Source organism: Parasteatoda tepidariorum, chromosome 7 (assembly GCF_982258835.1).
Source record: "Parasteatoda tepidariorum strain Cologne lab strain chromosome 7, Ptep-v5.0, whole genome shotgun sequence".
Taxonomy (NCBI): Eukaryota; Metazoa; Arthropoda; class Arachnida; order Araneae; family Theridiidae; genus Parasteatoda; species Parasteatoda tepidariorum.
In genome coordinates, this window is record NC_141761.1 from 87,150,949 (window position 1) to 87,169,335 (window position 18,387).

Below are 18,387 nucleotides of genomic sequence, written 5' to 3' on the forward strand. Positions count from 1 at the left end.
TGCATGTTAAAGAATTAGTTAGCATCAAAATCTAAAATCGTCACTTTTTTTCTAAAAATGTTTCACAAAAGATTTACATACTCAATAACACTAGGAAGACTAAAACTTAGAATATACCTATATTGCCCAAAAGCAGTGGATTGTGAAAGAATAACTAATGTATATAACTAAGAAATGTATTCAAAATAAATTTTTAATGTGTTTTCAATAATATTTACAGTTATATAATAAGTTATTAGTAAATATTAAGAGTAGAAAAAATTATATGTTGTACAAAAAGTTACAAAATTCTAAGAAATTGTGTCATTCTATACATCATTCACGATCGAAACGCTCGAGTACGCCGTCTAGCGGGAGCCTGTAAATATCAGACATTAATTTATCACGTTTTCATTTAGTTCCATCAAAGTCATTGACAGAAGACATTTTTTAGCAGCAAATAAGAAACAAAATTTCCCTAAGGAAAAGGCCGAAGAACTTGAAAAAAATCTCCAGAATATTAGTAAATCTTTCAGGAACAGAACACGCCAGACATTTGAAGAAAAATTCCTCAATAATTTTTAATTTCTATTATCAACAAACTTGCAACTGATGACTTCCGATTTCGGATACTGTTACAGATGTGTGTATTAAGGTAAAATGCATTTCTTCTGTCTTCAATTCATTACGAATTAAAGTGAAGTCAACATTGCTTTCGTCATCCCAGTGAATAAATATGAATTCAGAACATACAGAATTGTAATAGTTATAGCATATTCTTCTTCGTTATAGAATAGTATATATTTCTGTATCCATATAATTCGGAAAACAACAATAAAAAATTATCCAAATTACTAGTGCCATTTGTACTGATTCTTAATTAATTACAATCGTTTTCTTGGTAAGTATTTTTTAGTTTTGAAAGAATAAGTTCTACTAGAATTCAGCTATTCTGTTTTTAGCTACATATTCAAATTCATATCAATTATAAAATTTTGCTGTGTAGTATGTTATCTAAAAGTAATGAAGGGATAAACTATGTATCTATTATTTGAGAATAAAGTTTTCAAACAAGGAACTTATCATTTTGGAATTCTCCGGGAATTATAAATCAGGTAAGTGCAATGATTTTTACAATAAAAAATTTGCTTGTAAATAATTTTTTTCATTTGATGATGGTTCTCTACAGAATGGTTTTTTACGTCTGATTAAGAACTATAAGAATAATAAAAAAAGAAACAATATGAAAGTTTTTATTTCAATGTAAAGAATTCTTAAAATCGTTTTTTTATCCTAAGAATTCTTTATTTTCCGTTTTTTAGTTTATAATTTTTTGATAAAAATTGTTCTCAAAATACTTTTTTTGAAAAATTAAATGGTATAACATTATGTGTTTATGTATACTTCTTGTATATTCCAATGTTTGAAGTAATATGATTCAGAAAAGTATGGAATAAAAATTCGGTACTTACGTATTACGCCATCGCCGCTACACATTTGCCGGTTTTTAAGTGCCGCCAATCTACACTTAAAATTTTTGCGACAATTCATAAAATTAAACACTTTATTTAAAATCAAAATAGTCAATCGGATTTCGGTGGAAAATGATCCGATATAAAGTTTAGCATAGATTCAAAACAATCATATCGCCATATGAACTCTGATAAATAAGATTCCAAATGAAATAACATTTCCAAAATGTACGTTTACCAAGATAAAGTTTTATGTTGTGGGAATCGGTGCATTTTCGTTTTTTCGGAAAAATATTTCCCTCCTGAAAAAAAAAATTGCATCTTGTTTTGATTTTGGTAAATCCCGAAGACGAATTTTCGTAGCACTAAAAATGGCGACAAAAAAGAATTGTTTTTTTTTTGTTTTTGTTTCGTCAGCATTCTTTATTTTACGTTTCTTAGTTTCTAAATAATGATTTTTATTGAAACTTGAAATTTTTTGATAAAAATTGTCAAAAAACTTTGTTTACAAAATTAATTTAGTAATACTATTTCTCGGGCATTAGGTTTTAACTCTTATAAGAATATACATATTTTTTTCTGTTAATGTACAAATATTTTTCCGGTGTGTTTTGGATATTCCTTCTCTAATAAAAAGAGATACCATTTTGTTTTCGTTTGCATAAGAAAGAATGTCAAGCATTTTTCTTTTTTAAATTTAATTAGCCACAATAAAGAAGGAACGTTGCAATGCTACGTGCTACATTAACGACGTCTCTAGAGTAACTGAATGACTATTCATATAGAAATCGCAGGTATTAGTCTCATACAACAACGCCCCCTATAGTTCGTTGCGATCGCGAATTGTTTTTCTAATTGAAATTAAAAAGGACTTCTTTAGGCAATCTAGTGCAATAAAAATGATTTGACGCGTTCACACAGTAAAAAGCAATAATCTTACCTCCAAAAAATGAAGCACAAAAAGCTCCAATTAGAACACCACAAACTACAAGTTCTTGTTCAAAATATGATAATGTGAATGTTTCTTTAAGTTGCAGTAGAGCTCCAGATATAATACCTAAAAAAAGAATTCTATTTTTAGGCTGATCTTAGGCGATATAAACTAGGGCACTTTAACAGCAGATATTGATATACATTCATTACTTACGCAATATACTTTTCTGTTACAACACTAGAATAATTTTTTTCACCCAATTTTATAGTTATCTTAAGCAATAAATATCCTTCATTTCACGTGTAAGAAAATAACACATAGTTACAGAAATATTTTACAAAATTGAGTATAATATGAAAAAAGCACAACTACTTCCACTTACTAGGAATAACATTTACCTTTTAGTTTAATTAATAAACTGAGTTTAAAATATGTTTACTAAATTCATAAACTTCGGTAAAACAACAATATAAATTATTTCCAAAGGAACTAGACTAATACAATTCCAACCTGGCGAGTAGCGACTTATAAACAAGACACTTTGTTTGATGCTTTTACTTGTTGCTAGAAATCAGGTTCGCAGAAAATGCTGTTTACTAGTTAAATTTAGTAGGAATAACACAATCTGTGACGTAGGCTATAGTATACCCAATTATAAGAAAATACTTGAAAAATTACATTAAGGAAGGATTTATTAATTCTTAATTTATTTTCTGTTAAAATAATAGAGTGATTTCTTTACATTTTCTGGACAATTACTTTTTTTTGTTGTTGTTGAAATCTTCTACATAACTTACATAAAGAAAATGTCCAGCCTGACTCTTAAAAAAATTGATTCTTAAAAACTTTTGGATTCAATTTTTGAAAGGCTTCAAATTGTTTGGGCAACATGAAAGCAATCAACATATAATTGTTTTCAAAATATTGTTTAGTAGAAAATATCAAAATAAATATGTAGTAAAAAAAAAGGCTCGAGAAACATCAATGAAGTTTATAAATTAAATATAAGTTATATTAATATTGTAAAGATTTTAAGTGCCGTTTTTATTTGTTCAGCTTGTAGTAACTAAGAAAAGGATTCTAAGGAAAACGATTCTAAAAATTTTATCATTATTTATTCAGATTGTAATAACTATTTTACATCAAAAAACTTTACTTTGCATGAGAAAGGAATTCTAAAAATTTTAACATTATTTGTTCAACTTGTAGTAATTATTTTAAGTAAACGACTTTATTTTGCATAAAAACAGATCCCTGTGGATAATCATTGCAATTACAGACATGGTTAGTTCGAAGACATGCGCACGAGCACTTTACGATAGAACGTCGCAGACAGATCAAAGTGATCACCCAACCCCCCAACCGCACACCGGCCGATCTACTGAGAATCAATCCACTCTCATATTCATATTGTATGAATAGATTGTTTATGTGTAGTATGTACAGTCGGCAAAAAAAAAGGATATCACCCTGAATAACTTTCGTTCTAATGATCAGATTTTCACAAACTAAGTGTCAATCTTAACGGTTCTTGGGGCCGATGTATAATATTCTAATTAATTAATGCTAATTATTAATTTAATTAAGTTACGAAATTAGACGCATAAACGTATTAAAATATTGAGAAAATACGGAAAATAATATAAAAAAATAATATCAAGAGAATTGTTTTTTAAAAAGTATTTAAAAAAATATTTTTTATTTATCTAAGCAAAAAATATTATAAAAAATCCGTGAAACAAAATAAAGAAAAGATATAATCTCTTCATCAGCTCACACGATTATATCCGCAAAAGGAGTGCTTTCTAATATTGTATCGATAAAGCCAAAGCAAAATATATCAATACAATAACGTGAGGAGCACTCAAAAGATTGAAACGAAAATAGAGCACATTAAGTAAGAAATAAATACGAAATAAAGCATATCAAGCAAAACACAGAAAATAAAATGTAAAGAAATTACAGAACAAAACACGAAAGGAAATCTATATAGTGAGGAGCGAATTAAAATGAACTTACGCGTAATTTAAAATATTTTCGTAATAAGATTGCAAGATTATAAAATATGAAAGCAGAGACATAAATAAAGTGATTTCTTATAGCACATTCTTAATACAACACTGAAGTGCGTTTAATTTGTTAGTTAGCTTGGATGCTCCCGAAAATGGATGTGCGCAATGTAATAATATTATACTTGACAATTTTAAGTTTATAATTAATAAGGTTGACAATTAATTATACAATCACTCACACTTTTGTATTGATATATTTTGTTTTGGCTTTATTGATATAATATTAGAAAGCACTCCTTTTTGAGGATATAATCGTGAGAGCTGATGAAGAGATTATATATATATATATATATATATATATATATATATATATATATATATATATATATATATATATATATATATATATATATATATATATATATATATATATATATATATATATATATATATATATTTTTTTTTTTTTTTTTTTTTTTTTTTTTTTACGGATTAATATTTTTTTCTTTTTTTTTCTTTTGCAGATTGTACAGGGTGCTTCAATGCTTCAAATGAACGAGGCTAAAGCAAAGTATCAAAAATATATATATATTATTTGCACACAAGTACTACTAAAGGATTTTTGAGGTAGTCTTTTGAAATGTGTGCAGAATGGATTAGTGTCCCCTCACTAGAGGACAGGTTGATTTTGGCCAAATTACATTGAAGCATCCTATAGAAACAAAATGATCCATGCCTATATCATAGCCAAAAAGAATTCCTCCAATAGAAGCGATGATGGCAGAAAACACTACTAACGAGTTGTTTTTTTCAACAGCACCTATAGAAATAAAAGAAAAATATTAAAAGACAGTAATAATTAATTATTAGTCGATCAATTTGGGTTTTTGGTTTAAAAAAATATTTTTTCGTAATTGAAGCTTTTTTTTTGTTCAATAAGTGTTGTCTTTATAAATAATTTCTAAATTAATAATTTTGAATACAATTCATTTCCCAGAAATGTTTAGTTTAAATAAATATTTTCTTTCTTAAATCTCTTCAAAGAGATTAGAATTCAAAGAGAATAGAATCCCTTCTATTATCCTTAGCCCTGGTTTTCACCAACATTTTCAGGATGATTATTGTGAAGTGTAGAATATTAGGGGTCTGGTTCATTTCATCGACAATCACTTCATCGACAGACAATTTCATCGACAGACCATTTCATCGACTAGGTCATTTCGTCCACATGGTCATTTCCTCGACAGAGTCATTTCGTCGATAAGGTCATTTCGTCCACATTGTCATTCCGTCGACAGCGTCATTTCATTGACAGGGTCATATCTTTGCCAAGGTTATTACGTCGACAGGGTCATTTCATAGACAGGGTCATTTCGTCGACATTGTCATTTCATCGACAAAGTCATGCGTAATTCTGAAACTATTTTAGAGATTTAATCTAAATATTTTAGTATTATTTAGGAAAATGCTATTATTTAATTTATATACCAATGTAAAAATCTTTATTGCTGTGTATTGTTTAAATTGCACTAAAAGAAGTTCGCTTTTTAAATTAATTGATAGATAGCGTTTAATCGAGAACGGTTGATGTATCAAAATCTACTTTTCTATATCTAAATCGTAACAACTCGACTCTTGTTTTCAGGATAGATAAGGAGTATCTTCAGAACATTACCGAGCATGAACATTACCAACCATAGGAACGCAAACATGATGTTTAGGTATTTATCGAGGCGGTTGTAGACTCCTACAATATTTAAAGTGCTACTCATCGGTCAAAAATTTTTAGAAGCATAGGCGTAACGTTGCAAGCGTGTTAGTGTTTGCTCTTCACAAAATATTTTTTTCTATGGATAGTGAATTTAATAATAGTATTAATTATTAAATTCTAATATATTATTAAATTATACTATTATTATTCCAATTAAATAATAATATTAAAATTTTATAATAATAATAATAGTAAATAAATGATGAATTATTTCCTTTTTATTTGCAGGATTTAAATTAGACACATTTTGTTTAAGAGAACATTAAAAAAAATCAAACCTGGAATTTAAACATAAGAAAAAACAACTATTACTCAACAAAAAAGAAAAGAAAAATCTTGCAATTAAAATTTGACCACTTTTTAACTAGTTTAAGTGCTTAAATTTTTAACTGATTTTCTGTACAAGATGAAAATACGATTTTCAAACGCTTTCTGACCACTATTAGCAGAATATATCGCTAATCAAAATTTTGATTATTTTCGGCCTGAACAAGCCAGGAGACTCAAAACTAAAATGTAGAAAAAAAAAGAAAAAAAATGCATATACATATTCAAAATATTAAGTTTGTTCAGTAGACTAAAAATAAGAAAAAAATTTATAAAAATTTTCACGCATAACAAAAACCACAAGGACAAAATTTCACAATAAACTTCTATCAACTTTTAAATTTCCACTTTTTTCGTTTTGGTGACAAAAATTAACATTTCTTTTTCATTAAACTTATCAAACATGATGTTTAAAAACAGTTCCGATTACACTTTTTAAAGGACTTTCCTTAGTGCTCGCCTTTAAAATATATACTCTCATTACAAATTTTATTAATTTAAATAAATTTTCATTCTCTGGCAAATCGAAAAGAACAACATATTTGGGAAAAAAATAAGTTTGCTAAACTTATTTTTACTTAAACATTAATGAGAATAAAATCAGATGCATATGGACAACCCTCCTCAATGATAAAGTCAATTTATTTGTTATATTGTAATTAGTTTTAAATCATAAAATCCAATTCGACAGGTTTCCTCCCTTTTGGAACCTTTTTTACATGACCATTTCGATTGCATCGCATACCGAGGATGTGGAGTCATTTTGAGTTTTTCTGTTTTTTTTTTAAAAAAAAGGAAATTAACGATGTCTATTTTATAAGGTAAACGAACTTATAAATGTTTGGGGAGCATATAGAATAAAACACATATTAAATTATTAAATATTAAAACGCTATAAATTAATTAAATAAGAAATAAAATATACTGGAAATGTGAGAACAAGTTTTTTGTTTCAAATAATATTTCATTTAAATTTCACAAAAGTAAATTTCACAAGAATTGTCAGAAACTTCCCTCTTCATCAGTATAGTTGACAAAGACATGAGGAAGAGGGTTAGAACAAATTTTTTTATCTACAATATTTCCCAATATGTTTTCCAAATTGGATTTTCATCTTATTTTTCCCCACATGCATTTTTTTTTCAAGATTTTTATAATACTAGGAAGTTCCACCCCTTGCTCACTTCGCTCACCAACCTTCGTAATAGCCACTCATACATCTTAGTTTGTTTTTCCTTATATCGATATTTTTTTAAAGAGAAAATATATAAATATTGAAATTTTATGTGAGAAAATTTTGTTAATATGCCAATAGTAACAAAATGAATGATTACTTGCATATGAAAAAAAATTAACTGAGCTTGAAAAAATAAATATATAAACACGGGGGAATATACAAATTTTTGATAAAACAAGAAGTAATTTTACTAGCTAACTATCTAAAAGATTTGTGTTTCTCTGATTAAATTCTTTGTAATCAAACCATTGTTATCATTGCAAAAGTTTGTTCCTTTTCTTTTTTTGACAAGATTTTAAACTGTATTAATACGTATTACTCATTGCAGGGAGCATTATATAAGTATAGTTTTTTTTATCGACAGAGAACTCTTGCAGCTGAAATGGCCTGTTAACTGAAAGACCTTGTTAATGAAATGACCTATCGACCACGCGGTTTCATTATCTCACAGATTCATTATATACTGTCTTTCTTTCCTTACTAATTTCATCTTTCATTCACTCTTTACATCAAGAATCATTCACAATAGTTATTGCAATTGCTTTTGCGATGCTAATCTATAATAATGTACATTAAAAACTAATCTTAGAAATAAATGTGTTAAATACGACTAGAAAAAAAATGCGTAATATACAATTTAAATGCGTAAAATGTGTAATATACAACTTAAATGCCTAAAATGCAGTTACAACACAAAATATAAAAAAAGTTTTTCCAACGTGATGTGAATAGAGGAATAGGCAATTTTCAAATAAAATGCTTCTTTTCTGGCAACTTCAGCATACTATTAAGATTTTGCATCAGGCTAGGCTTAAAAAATTTTAATACAAATGTACTACATTACAAAGAAGTGCAAGGACATGACGTCCAATGTAAAAAATCATAAAACTAGTTTCAAAATTACGCATGACTTTGCGTACGAAATAACCTTTTCTACAACTGTCGACTAAATGACCCTATCGACTAAATGACCCTATCGACGAAATGACTTTGTCGAACAAATGACCCTGTCGATGAAATGACCACGTCGACGAAATGATCCTGTTGAAGAAATGATCACGTCGACGAAATGATCCTGTCGACGAAATGACCCTGTCAACGAAATAACTTGTCGAAGAAATGACCCTGTCGACGAAATAGCCTGTCGACGAAATGACCTAGTCGATGAAATGGTCTGTCGATGAAATGAATGCGACCCGAATATTAGTATATGTTCCATACTATAGCCCACTTTTCTTACTTTATACCCAAAAATGTAATACTTTTCAAACAATTTTATACTTTTTTTGCATGTGGTTTCATGGACATAAGAACATAGTTATCGATAAAAAAAAAATAACTATAAAATCAATACTAAAAGTAAACATTTTAGACAATTTTTAGTAACTACGAAAAAATGCTTATTTTTTACAACTTCGAATTTGTGTGTAAAAACCCTTATTTTTATGAATTTTATTGTCATTTTTGGCAATAAGATACTAAGTCATTTTTTCGTTTCACGAGGTTAAATCGATAACTGAAATATAATGAATTAATAAAGAAATATGTGGCTTCATATGCTATCCATTAAAGTATTTTCATATTTTCCTTCAATCATATCTATATAATCAAATATATATGCACCGCTATTAATTTTATGAGTCGCTTTATCAGAAAGTTCTCCATTTCTTTTTAAAGAAAATATTCGTTCGTTCGTTTTTCATTTTCATCTTCTAATTGTACAACTGCGCAATCACCAAATTTAGTATTTATTTTTCTCAATGATATCAGATCATAGATTCCAGGTTTCAAAACTTTTGTATTTGGTTGTTTTTTCTGAGTCTATTAAAGTCTGCCATTTATTAGCGAACATTTTTGTGAATATTTATAAAATTATTCTCTAATAGAGCCTTTTTCGTATACCTGCCACGTCAAAACAAGCCTATTAATTATTATCGTTAAGAGGGTAAAACATTTTACAAAATCTGTATAAGTTGTGTATAAAATATACAAAATTTCATCGCGTATGTGGTAAGCAATATACGCACAAACAAAAGCATTTTAGAAGTGAATTTCATACAGAACACTTAATATTAAATTTGTTTCATAAAAGTTTATTTTTATGAGGATAAAAGTGTTTAAAAGAATTTCCCCTTATAAATGGAGAGAATTTAATTCAAAAACTGTCATTGAACTTAGAAGTTTTTGAAAGAATTCAATTGTTTCATAAAAGTTTATTTTTATGAGGATAGAAGTGCTTAAAAGAATTTTCCCATATAAATGGAGAGTATTTAATTCAAAAACTGTCATTGAACTTAGAAGTTTTTGAAAGAATTTAATTGTTTCATAAAAGTTTATTTTTATGAGGATGAAAGTGTTTAAAAGTATTTTCCCTTATAAATGGAGAATATTCAATTCAAAAACTGTCATTGAACTTAGAAGTTTTTGAAGGAGTTTAATTGTTTCATAAAAGCTTATTTTTATGAGGATAAAGGTATATAAAAGAATTTTCCCTTATAAATGGAGAGTATTTAATTTAAAACAGTCTTTTAACTTAGAAGTTTTTGGAAGAATTGAATATGAAAGTGAAAAAAGGAAGTAAAAAGAAATTGACTTGATTAAACTAATAGCAAAATATGTAAGAACAACACATGAATATAAACCAGTTTTAGTTGATTTATGACATTTAGATGTATCAAATTATTTAGGAGAGAAAGAAAAAAATATTTATAAGCGAACCAATGAAGCTAAATGAAATGAAAGAAATATTTGATTCTTTTGATAAAAAATTCTATGATAATGGTTTTAAAAATAAAATTTAAAAAAAAAATTATTCAAGTAAATTTTGAACATTTCTTTATTCCAGATTATGAAATGGTTCAAACAAAATTTCAATATATCAAAAAAAAAATAAAAGGTGCATCGAAAGCATTATAAATTTTGATTGGAACAATGTTACAAAATACTTAAAGCCATTGGAAATATTGCTGGAAAAGAAGACATTATTGTACACAACTCATTATTAAATAAACCTTTTTATGTCCACAAAAGAAGCTTTTGAAGATTATTTAGAAATATTAAGGAATAATATAGAATATAAAGTTTGTTTTTAATGTCATAAAATTGGCAAAAGGAGGTAAGCATCTAAAAATAGTAATTATGAAACAGTTTCAAAAAAACATTATTCAAATCAAAAATGACGATAATATATGCTTAGCTAGATCTATAATAATCCCTTTCAAAATCTGATTTGTTAAGTGATAAATTAAATTATTAAAAAAAATTGACGAAAAATGATTTAAAAAGTATCAAGGATAGCAGAAAATTACGAAAAACATTGGTAGAGAAATTACATGAGTGTGATATTCCTTTAGAAATTTGTAAATTAGAACAAGTGAAGAAGTTAGAAAATTTTTTAGATATTTAAATTAATATATTGTGCAGAGAAAATTTTAATGAAATAATATATAGTGGCACTAATAAACCTAGCTGTATTTACTTATTGAAAAATTGAAATAATTGTTATGTTATAACTACTAAAAAGTATTTTTTAGATTATTATTATTTATTACATATTATACTATTTCTATCTATTATATTTTATCTTATCTGCTATATTATCCATTGCTAAATTTTTAGATTATTATTATCTATCTATTATTATTGCCCATTACTAGAGATATTCAAATTAACATATTGGGTAGATAAAATTTTAATGCAAGAATATATAGGGGTATCAATAAATCTGCTTGCATTTACATATTGAAAAATTTGAATCATTTTGATGTTATAACTACTATCAAAGATTTTAGATCAAATCTGCATAAATGTTTATTAAAATGCGATAAATATTTTGTAAAAAATTCCGATTCTGAAGGTGTTTTGTAAGAAATGCTTTAGGCAATTTAAAGCTAAAAAATGCTTAGAATATGCCAGATAAAGAAAAGAAAAGTGTGTGTGTTCAAAATGTAAAGGTAACATAAGTAGAAAAACTACTGAAAAACATAAATGCGGAGAAATCAGTTGTAAAAAAACGGGTAATGATTGATTATAAATGTTTTATGACAGCAAAAAGACATGTTTGTAATAGAAAAGAAAGTGTGATGCTTGTAAAAATAATCCATTAATTTTATAAATAACTGTTTTATAAATAACTGTTAAAAATGATAGAAATCTAAGAATCAAGACTAATCAAGAAACAATCAATTTGGTTATAAGTCAGGATTGCAAAACAAAGGTATATTTAGTAATGAAAATGAATTTTTTATTTGGTTATTTCATTCATATGGGCTACACAGTTCATCTTGGCAAAGATTTTCAATTTCTAACTAAATATTGTTATAACAATAAGATTAAAGCGTTCACAATTTATCAAGGAAACAAATTGATTTATATAGAATTATTATCTTATTTTATATTATATAACCCTCGTTGAACAGTCGACCCAATTTTTTGGTTCCACTAAAGTTCTACTCCGTAGCCTTGTAATTTTGAACCCAATCCAGAAGACCAGGAGACTCCTGGATTAAGTATTGGGAGAAATTTGCATTCGCGGAGGACTTTTTTTGATGGAACTAACCAGAATTTCTGTTAGATGGAGAGAAAGACCACGAGAACCTCCCACAGTTAGCCTGACGGCAAGGGGACTTAAACTCATGATCCGTCTATCACTGAGGATATTTTATGTCAGCACTGTGATCAGTGCAAGCCGGAAGCGGAGTTCGTATCGACCAGCCATCGCTGGGATTCGAACCCGGTTCACCTCATTGGACCCGGTTCACCTCATAGTATCATCTGATAATTAAGATTTTACGTAGAATGTTATAGTGCGTCTAATAATTTGGCTAGGGACTATATGTATGGTTATTTATCGACGTAAATTTCTTGGAACAATAGCTATTGATGGAGATATTATTATTCAAAAAGCTCAATAAAGTAAAAAAGCTTTGTTCGATTATTTGTTTAAATAATACACTGGTTATCATAAATTAAGGAAAAATCACAAAAATAGCGATAACTCTTTCAAAAGTAAGCCAAACCGTGCAAAATTTGCATATGTTGTCCACTAAGAGTAGCTGAGTAAAATTGCAATATGCAAATTAGTGGCGCTGCACTCGGCTTACGTCATCTGCCTGGAGCATAAAAGTCCAAATTTGAGAGAAAGCACACAAATTTTACTGTGATTGCGACATTGAAAATCTGAGATAGCCAATTCGTAATAATGACCTCTAGGCATCATTTGCCTGAAGAACTACGATGGAGAGCCATCGGGAGACTAGAGGCAGGGCAGAGTCAATCAGAAGTGGCCAGATGGCTAAATGTGAGTCCATCTGTGGTTCATAGACTTTGGAGGCAATTTCAAACCACAGATTCGGCATCTAGGAGGTTCAGTCAAGGACGGCCAACTGTTACGACCAGTGCCGATGACCGATATTTGACATTAAGTGCACGCAGGAATAGAACCGCTACTCCGACACATCTTAGATCCTCTCTTGCTGCAGCCACCGGAAGGTTGGTGTCAACGTCAACTGTGCGCAGAAGGCTCCACGAAGGTGGTCTGTATGCGAGACGACCAGCCATTTGCGTGCCGCTCACATCACGCCATAGGAGAGACCGTTTGCAGTGGGCCCGACAACATGTCCACTGGACGTCAGATCAATGGAGGCCTGTTCTCTTTACGGATGAGTCCAGGTTTAGTCTAGAAAGTGACAGTAGACGTTATTTGATATGGAGAGAACCTGGGACCCGTTATCATCCATCAAACATCCGTGAAAGAGATGCATACGGAAGAGGCAGTGTCTGTGTTTGGGGAGGCATATCCTTAGGAGGGCGCACATACCTCCATGTCTTTCCAAGGGGAACCGTGAATGCTCAGGTTTATCGAGACAACATCCTTGATGCTTATGTGCGCCCATATGCCGGGGCAATTGGTGATTGCTTCCTGTTACAGGACGATAATGCAAGACCACACAGAGCTCGCATTGTTGATGATTATCTTCAACAGGAAACAATTACTCGCATGGAGTGGCCAGCTCGATCCCCGGACTTGAATCCTATCGAGCACGTTTGGGATGCTCTAGGGAGGCGTGTATCTGCCATCAATCCGCCCCCTCAGACCCTTGCCACGCTTGCAACTGCTTTACAAGAGCAATGGCTCTCACTTCCTATTGAACTGATAGACCGCATAATTGAAAGCATCACACATCGCTGTTTGTGCTGTATTGCTTCTAGAGGCAATCATATTCCATATTAAAGGTACTTTTTCTATTGCAAACCGATACTTCCAATTTGTTTATTTTATACATGTGCTAATTTCTATACTACTATTAATGTCTGATAATTTCTTTTTATGTTGTTTAATACCTTACTATGTGTTGTATATTGTGGGTAAGTTTCATAAAATTCCATGTGTAATTTCTTGAGTTATCGCGATTTTTGTGAATTTTCCTTAATTTATGATAACCAGTGTACAACATATGCTTTAAATGGGGGAGGGGAGAAAAAATTAGACAAAAAAAAAAAGAGGAAAACACCGTATATCAATTTAATGGCGAGCATGAATGTAAAAAATGTTTTTGAGATTCAACAATCAATATTCAAAATAATGTATGCATGAAAGATTTATATGATAAAACACAAAAAATTAATAAGAAAATAATGGATTCAAATTAATAAAGATGATGGAATGTGATTTTAATAATGATAAAAATGTTATAAAATATATTAAAACTTGGAAAAGAGATGTTTTAGAATATTTAAACCCTAAAGATGCTTTCAATGGTGGAAAATGCGAATCAACCAAATTAAAGTATGAAATGAAAGATAAAGAAAAAGGTAAATGTATAGATGTATATTCTTAATATTCTACTGTAAATTATTTTGATGACTTAATGATTGATGATTTTTATAAAAGATCATTCTATTAAAATGTATAATTCTGAAAAATACAATGAAAACTGGTATGGATTAACCATCACCTAGAAAATCTTGTACTACCATAAGGAAGAAACATTTAGTTTTGTAAATTATGTTCTAAAACAATACAATTTTAGCAGTGTAATGAAAAAGAAAAAATTTAAAGAATGATATGAAATAGGAAATAAATATCGTAACTAATTATTTTTATTTTTTGAAGCGGATGCAATTCGCCTTAATTTATTTGAATATTTCTGCATAAACATTTCGATATTTATAATAAAACTTTTTATCGTATTATTTTTCAGACATCGAACTCTTGATGAGATTAAAAACGTAACGTTGAATCGGTAGTGTTACGTTGCAAAACTTTATGAATTAACAATTACGTCATTCATGAATGAAATAGTAAAAACAGAAAAATTATTTTACAACTCAGAAACAACCTTGAAAAGAGTTTTGTTTTGAATAACTTTATCAGTTTCGCCCTATCAGTGAGACGAGCAATTAAATTTCAAAGTGGCGCGCTATTGGTCCACATCGTTACGTATTCCGTGGCATTTACGTAACTTCGACTAAGGATTTCATTGTGCTTATTGCATTTTTGTAAATTTTCTTTCCACGACTCTAATAGAAATTATCACAAAATTGTACGAATTGAATAATTAAAAGAAATAGTTATTTACATTATACATTTGTAACGAAAGAAAATACTGTATTTAAGCTCATCACATCTTATAAAAACCCCAGGGGCAGCCTGGTTGGCAGGGCACTGGACCCATGTCCTAGTTATCGTGGGTCCCATCACCACCGGACCGTGTAATAAATAGTGATTGATGTAAGTTAAATCTGTCGAGTTACAAAGTCCTCCATGTTCCCATAACAAATCTGGGGGTACTGATTCGGGAGTTTCCTTGTCTTCTGGATTGGTTCAAAATTGCGAGGCTACGAAGTTGAACATTAGTAGTCGTAAACCTAAAATTGGGTCGGCTGTTCACTGACGGATATAAATCAAAAAAACATAAATAAATGTAGTTATATGTCTTGAGACTCTAATAAAATCAATAATAAATTTATTAAATAGAAATTTAAAAGCTAACTTGTTTAAAGGCAAAATTTTTATTAATTATCCAAAAACATATTTTCTAATATTATCTTGCGTTGCTTTTTCTTTTTTGGAATAAGCAAGAGGAAGATTTGGATTGTAGTAGAATAATTCGGCGATATAATTTTACTTCATTTTCTGTATTTGCTGTGAAGTAGTAAAACGATAGTTTTATGATAATATGGGATGCCCTTTCACAAAAAAGTGGCACTTGACCAAAAGTAATGAAATAGATGATTATTTTAAACGTTCGAATGTTAGATTGAACAGTATTTAATGTCATATAATATTAGCTTTACTATTAGAAGATAGGATTCATGAGCACGGCAGTATTATATTGCCAATTGTTAGATAATATCCTACCAGGGCTGCAAAAAAAGCTATTCTATATGAACAAAATCACGGCAATAAAAATATATACAAAATTTGCGTGTCAAAATGCGAACAAGAATAATGTTTTTTTGTTCCTGTAGAACCATATTTAAGAAGACGTGCAAAAAATGAAATGAATAGAATGTATATAAAGGATGGGACTGTGAACATTACACGAGACACTTTATTTATTTACTTAAAGGGTCCTAATTGCTGATTTCATTGTATGTTAATACAATGAATAAATCTTGAAAAAAACATACATTGTATTATTTGTAAATAAACAGGTCTTTTAAAAATACCTGCCAACATTGGAGAATAAAATAACGGAGATTTTATTAAAGGCATTTTTAGGCTACAAGTAAAGTTTCGATGCATAATGATGTAAGTCAAAAAGAGAAAATTGGAAATAATATAAAAACATACATTTAGCGAAGTAAAAAATATGCATATAAATCTTAATCTAAAGAAGATTTTTTTAAATCATTTATAATAACTTAGACTATTTTATTTTATAACCATCGTTGAACAGCTGACCCAATTTTTGGGTTTACGACTATTAATGTTCAGCTCCTTATCCTTTCAATTTTGAACCCAATCCAGAAGACAAGGGAACGCCTGGACCAAGTATTGGGAGAAATTTGCCTTCGTAGAGGACTTTTCGGGGGAACTAACCTGCATTTGCGTTACATAGGAAAGCCATGAAAATCTCCCTCGGTTAACCTGGCGGCAGGGGGATTCTAACTCATAATCCGTCTACCATTGAGGATAATATACGTCAGCACTGTGGTCGGTGCAAGCCGGAATTCGCATCGACCAGCCATCGCTGGGATTCGAACCCAATTCACCTTTTTGGAAGGTAAATGCCTTGAGCCATCTGTTGAGGAGTAAAAGAAGTATTTTTGCCATCAGTGGATATTTTATCACCAAATTGTTTTTTAAAAAATTTATTTAACAAATGCGGAGAAATTTGAGCAGTCAAAAAATACAGGAGGCTTTGTTAAAAAACAGGGTATATGAAAAAAAGCATGTGACACCTTGGAAATGGTTACATTTTAAAGTAGTTTTTTTTAAACTAGTAAATTTAATATTTGAATCGTAAGAAACACGGCCCATATCATGTCAAAAACTACAAAATTCGTTAATATTCAAATTTAGTAGTATTCTTCATTAATACATTCATATATTATTAATACCTCCAATGTGATTCGCGAAAGCATCTATTTGAACTAGTTGAAAGTTGTAATGAAATAAATACCTTATTTTAGCGATGTCCCTGTAATATCTAACTCAGTAATGTTTCTTCCGTCAACAATGGAAAGATTTTATTTTTAGATGCAATTCATATTTTAAAACGGTATTTACGGAACACTTTGCGCATCGACAACCTATGAAAAGAGTGTCTTATATACCAGTGAATTGCATTTTTGTAGTGGCATCCCCCACCAGAAGTATAGATTTCGATGAATGGATACCACTAGTTGATTCATTGCTGTTTTGTGTGCTGTATTCACATCACCGGGCTGTTCAAGGTTGCCATTAGTGGTTGAGTCAACGATGTGTGTGATCGAGACTGAGTAGCAACAGCATGAGGATAATGTCGCAGTAGCAAATCAACTTTTCAATGTGGACCATCCATCGAAGTAGTCGTGTTTAAATCAAAGTAGGAGTTTCAGACAAAGTAGGTGAGTTAACATCACGTCCGAAGGTCACCAATGTGGGGGATATTAGCTATCGACATTGTCAACCTTCATCTATGAAAAGGTTGGTATTCTTGTAGTGATACTAGATGTCTACTTGAAGTAAACTAATTAAGAAGGGTGTTCTTTGGAGAAAATCGAGTATCTTGAAAAATAATAAGATGTTTTAATTTTGAACACCATCAAACTGAAATGAATGCGTTTATAAATATTTATAACATCTCTTGTAAATTAAATTCCCCTTTTTGGCAAATTAAAATAGTTAAAAATCAATGAATAGTTTTGTAATTTTTGTACATTTTTATAGTCATTCAGTGTTGGAAAAGTATGAAAAAATTGTTTTCAAAAAACTCTTATTCATAAAGAAGTATTGATAGAGAAAATTTATTCGAACAGTCATGAATAAGAGCTTTCGAAGAACATTTCATTTGAAAACATTTCATTGTATGCAAAATGAGTGATAATTTTATCAAAGCCTTCTGCGTACATTGAATCTAAATGGGTCCTGCATTTTATATATGAAAAAGACATAGATCAAACACAGGTATCTCATAGAAGGCTTATTTTTAGTAGACATCTTTTTC

At 29.5% G+C, this 18,387-nt stretch overlaps 1 protein-coding gene across 2 annotated transcripts in view; it reads right to left on the reverse strand.

The window, feature by feature from the left end:
• The window catches only part of LOC107450544 (solute carrier family 2, facilitated glucose transporter member 12), a 52,521-nt gene that overhangs the window by 32,174 nt on the left and 1,960 nt on the right, over positions 1-18,387 (reverse strand). For both annotated transcript variants that reach the window (XM_043041244.3, XM_087168213.1), the window contains exons 2-3: positions 5,134-5,217; positions 2,392-2,508 (exon numbers count right to left, since the gene is read on the reverse strand). In XM_043041244.3, coding sequence (XP_042897178.2) covers positions 2,392-2,508; positions 5,134-5,217 — 201 coding nt within the window. The remainder of the gene's footprint in view (positions 1-2,391; positions 2,509-5,133; positions 5,218-18,387) is intronic.